This window comes from Myzus persicae, unplaced genomic scaffold, assembly GCF_001856785.1.
Source record: "Myzus persicae strain clone G006 unplaced genomic scaffold, MPER_G0061.0, whole genome shotgun sequence".
In the NCBI taxonomy this organism is placed as follows: Eukaryota; Metazoa; Arthropoda; class Insecta; order Hemiptera; family Aphididae; genus Myzus; species Myzus persicae.
The window spans coordinates 398,540-406,041 of NW_019104011.1; the positions used below are offsets into that span (position 1 = coordinate 398,540).

Genomic DNA, 7,502 nt, shown 5'->3' on the forward strand with positions numbered 1-7,502 from the left:
TGTTGCTATAAATATTTAATATTAATACAAAATAAATTCATATAAATTAATATAAATATTTTATTTTATTTAATATTACTACCTATATTTTTAATTGTAGAGTTGAAAACGCTATAAGAGATACTATTGAGATAGCTCTAACTACTAAAAGTATATAAATTATATTATATTCATGTTATAAAATCCGAGCAAGTATATTTAATATAAAATCAATAACAATATTGTAAACATAATAATTATAGTGTATAAATATGTTTATGTATTTCGGTTTTTAATAACTCATTAAATATAATAACACCTAGTTATTGCTACAAAATGTAATGTACATTTCACGCAATTTGCATCCTAAGAACGTTATAACGAAATTTTTAACTACAAGCAAGCAATAATTTAAGTCGTTTGACAAATTCAAATATTCTTCACAATTTTTTTTTTTAACTTCAATTTAATTTAATTTAATTATTTTAAAATATTGTTAAACCTAAAATATTTAATGATCCAAGACATCTTTGTTGAGGTGAAAAATGATTGGTTTTTGTTTTTATTTGAATGCTATTTCGAATCATCTAGCAATGGATCCTTGTCTTTCACATGACGATTAGAAAAATAATTTTGTTGAGTAATTTTAATTAAATCATCTGATTGATCATCTTCTTGTAAATCCTTATTTGAGTTATTTTTCGAATTATGTTTTAGTTTATTATTTCTCTTCTTTGTTTTAGTGATTGATTTTGGTCTTAATTTTTGACTTGAGATGGTATGATTGACCACAATATTAGACTCATCATCGGTTGATTCTTTGTTTGTATTATCAGCTGATTTATTAACTGGACTGTCTTTAAATGTTTTACCTTTCTTGTCCTTTTTAGTTTCCAATTTCTTTCTATGTTTCTTATTTGGAGGTTTTATATGCGAATTATTCGATTCACTGCTCGATTCCTTGCTTGTTGAATTCTTGTCTGATTTACCACTTGATCCGTCTTTTAGTTTATGACTTAATATTTTGCCTCCTTTACCATTTGATTTTTGATTCAGATGTTTATTTTTCAAATTATTAGCATGTTTATTAGATTTATCTTTTTGTTTATTGTGCATTGAATTATTTAATTCTTCATCTGATTCACCGCTTGATTCTTGTTTTAATTTATTACTTGAATTTTTACCCATTTTATTATTTGATTTCTGTTTTTTATGTTTATTTTTTAAATTGTTAGCATGTTTACTGGATACATCAGTATGTTTATCGTTTATTGAATCATTTAATTCATCATCTGATTCATCAGTTGGTTCTTCATTTAGATTATTGCTTGATTTTTTACTTACTTTACTATTCGATTTTTGATGCTGATGTTTATTAGATCCATTGCTATGTTCATCGTCCATTGAATTATTTAATTCCTCATCTGATTCACCGCTTGACTCTTGTTTTAATTTATCATTTTTTTCAGAATTTTTACTGACTCTGTTGTTTGATTTATGTTTAATATGGCTGCTATGTTTATTAGCCACGTCTCTAAGATCGTTGTTCATCAAATCATTTAGCTCCTCATCTGATTCACTATTTGATTCGTTTTTTAATTTTTTGCCTGCTTTACTAATTGATTTTTGATGTTGATGTTTATTTCTTAAATTCTTAGCATGTTTATTAGATTTATCGTCATCACTATGTCCATCGTGCATTTGACTAATTAATTCCTCGTCTGATTCATCACTCGATTCTTGTTTCAGTTTATTATTTGAAGTTTTGCCGACTTTGTCATTTGATTTCTGTTTTTTTTGCTTATTTTTTAAATTCTTGCCGTGTTTATTAGATTTATTGCCATGTTCCTTGCGTATTGTATTGTTTAATTCCTCGTCTGATTCATCACTCGATTTTTGTTTTAGTTTATTATTTGAAGTTGTACCGACTTTGTTATTTAATTTCTTTTTTTTATGGTTATTTTGTTTGTTAGATACATCACTATGTTCATTGGTTATTGAATCATTCAATTTCTTTTCTGATTCATCATCACTTTCTACTTCTTTTAATTCATTTTCACTTGAGTTTTCACCTGCTTTATTACTCGATTGTTTTTCAGTATACTTGTCTTTTAAATCACTGTGATGTTTATCCGTCACTTTTTTTAATTTATTGTTTGGTTTTTTTCTAGATTGACTATTTCTTTTTTGGTGCTGATTTTTTTTTTTTAAATTATCGACATTTTTATCTGCTTCATCACTGTCTTCAATATCTGTTGAATCACTTAAGTTATCATCTGATTCACTATTTGACCCTTCCTTTAATTTATCGTTTTGTTTTTGTTTCAGATGCTTGTCTGAATATTTATCTGATTGGTTAGTGTGAGCATCTTTTAATTTTTTACTTGGTTTATCTATTTTACTACTCGATCTACGTTTTTGATAATTATTCTTTATACTATCATGAGCTTTATCTAAATTATTGTGTGTGTCTAATTTTCGCTGATTTTTTAATACCTTGTCTGTTTTTCTATTTGAATTTTTACTTGAATGTGTTTTTGCTACATTCTTTACAACTTTGTCTGAATTATTTGAATCTTCTAGGCTAGAAGATCTTTTACTCACTTTTTTATTCAACTCATTTGAATCTTTCATTGTCATATTATCATCTATTGTTGAATCCGTTAATTTTTTACTTGATCTCTTGTGTATTTTATGAGATGATGTTTTTCTAGTTTTTTTTCTTCTTAAAACATGCCGATGTTTACTTAATGTATCACTTGATTCATCTTTCAATTTATGACTTGTTTCATCATCTAATTTCTTGTGCTTATTATGATGCAAGTTTTTATATTTTATTTTATTTTCTTTCGTTTTCAAATGTTTATTGAATTCTTGATCATTATATTTACTTGATTTCAGTGGTGATTTATGATGTGATTTGTGATAAGTTACATCTCTCGATTTTCGTAAATGAGCGTGGGTTTTTTTCTTTTTATGCTTTCGGCCATCAACACCAACTACCCAATAAAACGGAATCTCAACACTGTGTTGATTATTATTATTATTACTATATTGTTCACCGTCCATAAGGTTATTCTTCCATTGTTCCTCATCCATATCATTTGTTAAAGCTAAATTATATGTGTCCATAGCGTTCTTATTTTCCTTTTCTTCTTTAGTTTCAGGTTTACCATGATAATGAATGAACGGTAAATCACTTTTTTCTGATACTTCGTAGTCAAAATCTGGGTATAAAAACCGAAAAATAGAAGCAGTTAATAGTTATATTGATAATTAATTTAAAGCATTATTAGTTGATACCAACATGATCAAAGTAAACTGAATAAAAACTTTCATAATTATTAATATATAACAACTTTAAATATTCAAATAATCGGTAAAATTAATTAATAATTCCTATTTTATTAATGATATTTTGAAATAGAATATTTTGTTAAGATTAGACTAATAGACAAAGTTTCTTCAAAAACATCTATAAATGAAACAATCGAATACGTAAAAGTATATTTAAAAAGTTTAAATAGAATTAATATTTAAATAGATATTTTTTACACTATATTCATTGACGTTTATGTTATTATTTGTTTTTATTATTATTATTAGGGGAACCCGCTGCAACATAGACCATTGGGTGTGGGGTGGTACGGTAGGGAGTTTTTTGTAAAGGTTTAGCAGGTTTGTGTGTTGGTAGGATTGTAACGCGTGTTTGTGTATATGTGGCAAGGATGTGTTGCTAAAAACCGTGTGGTCACCCATCCGGGAGCTAGCAACGTCGACCGGTGATTGCACTCAGAGCGTTTTCGCACGACCCCCACAGCTATTAATTATGGTTTATAATCAATTCATTAAAATATAAAAGGTCTTGGATCGTGATTAATCGCCGTTACGTTTTCCGTGTCAATTTGGAACATTAATTTACAGTTTATTAGTTTTTTTTTATTCAGATTTTAAACTGTAATTGTTTTAAACTTAATAATATATCTTTCATAAAGTGTGTTTTTTAAGCCAGGATTCAACAAAAATTTTAAGGTGAAACCAATAAATAAATAAAAAATTTTCACATTTTATCATAGTTGAGGACCTCATAACATTCCAATGAGGGCCACATACGGCTTACTATAGCCGTTAATTGCCGACCCTTGCTTGGTTGCTAACCTAACCTAACCTAACTAATGCTATTAATCAAATCTCACTAATTACTTATCACCTGTGTTTTTAGATTAGCCATCTTCAAAAATGTATGTGTTTTATATAAAGGGTTAAAATTATTTGATTCGAATCAACAAATTATGAATTAAAGATTACATTTTAAGGTAACTTTTAATAAATTATATTTTTCAGCTTAGTTTATTGTGTTATATGCGTGAGCTCAAAAAACTTAACATTTATCAAACAATTATTTATAATCAATAGCTATATTATCAATACCTCTATACCTCTAGTCTATATGGTACGTTTTGAATTTAAACAGCTTCAATAATTAAATTTTAAGAACCTGATAGAACAATACAAGTAATACTATTATACCTTTTCAATATAATTTGCTTACGTTTTGAAGTAACAGACGACGTGTATAGAATTCGTTGTGATACTAGCATCCATAAAATGTATTTATGAGTTATAAAGAATACGATGCAATTCTGGTAGAAGTTCATTTTTATTTGATTTTAAGGATATTTCTCATAACTTTGAATGAATAACATAACGTGCTATGATTGTTTCAACTAGAAAACAAAAATCATTTTGCTTAACACGTGTGTATTTTCATAGTAATAATAACATATGTTTGAATAATTTGTTGTAATGTATTCAATATTCATAACACGCAACACAATAAAATAATTTTTTTTTAAATACTAAATTAAAAGTGTTATTTTTTTAAAACTATTTAAATTATTATAATTATTTATAATTTATTACATTTTAACAAAACTTTAATATAAAGATTAAAGATTAAAGATATGAAATGTATTATTGTAAGCAAGAATTTAATTCTATTTTAAAGAGAACAAAATATTAACAACTAATTAATATTAATACATTTTTGGTTAACTCTGAAATTTAAATATAAAATCTGTATAGTTTTGTGGTATTATTTTTCTATAAATTTCCTTGAATAATTAATTTTAAATTTTTATTTTAAGTAAAATATTCTTAAAACTTCAGGAAACCGTAATCAGTAGTTATTTTCAGTAGAAAATAAATTTTAATAGTTCCTTGATAATTGGTTAGGTTTTCTTCCTTAAAAATTAAATTGTTTATATTAAAAAAAAAATAGAATATTAAAATAAATATTATTTTAGATACTATAATTTAAAGTTTTTGTTTTTTTGCACTATATATATATAGTCATATATCGTTTATATTTATAAGACATTTTAATATTTTACCATGATATAACTTAATTTTATCCTATGCATTTCGTATAAATATTTTATTATTTATAAAGCGCATTAAGTTATGTCCTATTGCAATATTGTGTTCAAAAAATCCCTACCTATAAACCATAAAGTCTTTATATATAATAGAACAATCATTACAAGTTATACAATTATGTCAGGGATTTTGAAAGAAAAAAATGAATTTGGAAAAAATCGTTTCATAGACAATTCCGTTACCTTTTAGACTAACATAAACCATTCTGATGATTACCATAAGTAGATATGTTGAAAATGTTGTTAGTTTTTATTTTATTCCGTCGTTTTGAAATAAGCCACAGTCACGAAATGTTTGTTCATCCCATAATATTCAATCATTTCAGTTTTTTCTGCATTAGTTTATTTCCAAAATATTAGTTTGGTTGATTTGTATTTACATCCCAAAACAGTTACTTCTTTTTTTTTATTACCTTTTCAGATATTCTATATACATGTCCGGTAGTTTTATCTGTTGAATTCCATTATTCCTTTGATATTGTTACACTGTGTTATATTATAATGGCGTATACGATATTTTTCAACATCTAAAGAATAAAAACCTCTTCTACTGGCAAGTCGTACATTTATATTTATTCACTTGATATTTGAAACCAAACGGTTTGTTCATTATGATATCGTTTGACGTTGTAAACTGTTGTCTAATTTACGAATATTATGTAAAAACTGCAGTTCTGATACCCTTGTCGTTTGTATTCAATTATAATATACAATACTTTATTGAAGTTATAACGCCTACACCTAAATAGATAGGGTTTTTTTTACACTCAATATAGGTATATTTAAATTGGATTAAACATTAATTGGTTTTTCTTCTGATCCGTCGGATAGAAAATTGAAAACGTTAATAAAAGTAAAACAAAAGTGATAAACCACAAGCTTTTATAATTTGCAAATGAACATCGAAAATATATACAGAATTTAATTAAAATAAAATATTTTATTTAATCATTCCTGACAATAATCACGTAGTCATAGTTTGAATCCATTCATTCTAATAAACATAAAAATATGTGCCAACAACTCAAATATTTAAAACTTCATTCTTCAGTATTTTCTTCTTTTATTGATTTACTATACTAACCTATTTTTCAAATAATATTAGTTGTCATAGGAGTAGATTTGTCACTTTTCAATCTCTAAAAATGTATAATATTTGAGTATACCTACTGCATATTACAATGGGGAAGTTATAGTTAATAAATGATTGATTTTCCTCTTTAATTGTATAGCTAGAGCTCATAAATTAGGTACGTACGATGTATGAGTTACCTATATAAATTAATAACTCAGTAAATACGATTGTAAGATTTCTTAAATTATGTTCAAAATATAAACAGAAATTTATTAGGCAACGGAGTTAGTTTAATTTAACTATGAACATACTTTTTCTTTTATTTACTTAACTTGATGAGCTGAACAAATTCGTTAACTTGTCCAGCATTGCATATTGCGTAAACTTAACTAGTATATTGTATATTGTTTAGTATATTGGTTCTTAACTAAGTTGTTGTTATTTTATTGACGTTGATTACTACTTACTTGGATGATATTTCATTTATTATAATAATTGCATTGATTAATTAATGCTCTACATTAATAGAGGTAGATACTCGTATAATATGTTACTGTTAAGTAACATCCCCATTAACTCGACCATACACTAAATTAGAGATTATGTACATACCGTTAACGCATAATGTTGTAGCCTGTAGCTATATTACATTATGGGTTCGGGTATGTAATCATTACATAAAATTAACCAAGCATCCTTGAATAGACAGTATCAAATAGGCAATAGCAATTATAGTAGTGGTGTCTATGTATACCGGCACCAATGAATAATTAATGATATTATAATTTAAATAAAAATCTACTAAAATGAATAGTATCTTGTATGTAATATCCAATATATATTGTATATTATATTATTACAATCAATAATCATCTGTATTTTATCCAGTGACTTGTATCTAAAAAGGGAGAAACTAAGTACCATTTCTGCTGTACAGCAAGTGTCGAGTATAAGACGTCGTTGAATAATTCTCTGCAATGTACTTACCTATTTTAATTCAATGACATATC

General features: G+C 25.8%; 1 protein-coding gene across 1 annotated transcript; it reads right to left on the reverse strand.

Annotated features, from left to right (window-relative positions):
• Positions 1-520: 520 nt before the first annotated feature.
• Positions 521-4,701, reverse strand: LOC111037556 (dentin sialophosphoprotein-like). Its single transcript, XM_022320200.1, has 2 exons — positions 4,532-4,701; positions 521-3,206 (listed from the first exon to the last, which is right to left on the reverse strand). The coding sequence occupies exons 1-2, from the start codon at positions 4,635-4,637 to the stop codon at positions 553-555; spliced, it is 2,760 nt and encodes a 919-aa protein (XP_022175892.1). The 5' UTR covers positions 4,638-4,701; the 3' UTR covers positions 521-552.
• Between the last annotated feature and the right edge of the window lie 2,801 nt (positions 4,702-7,502).

Coding starts and splice junctions, on each gene's coding strand:
- LOC111037556 (XM_022320200.1), bottom strand. CDS start 4,637: ATGAACTTCTACCAGAATTGCATCGTATTCTTTATAACTCATAAATAC. Junction 3,207..4,531: donor GTCGTCTGTTACTTCAAAAC/GTAAGCAAATTA, acceptor TTTTATACCCAG/ATTTTGACTACGAAGTATCA.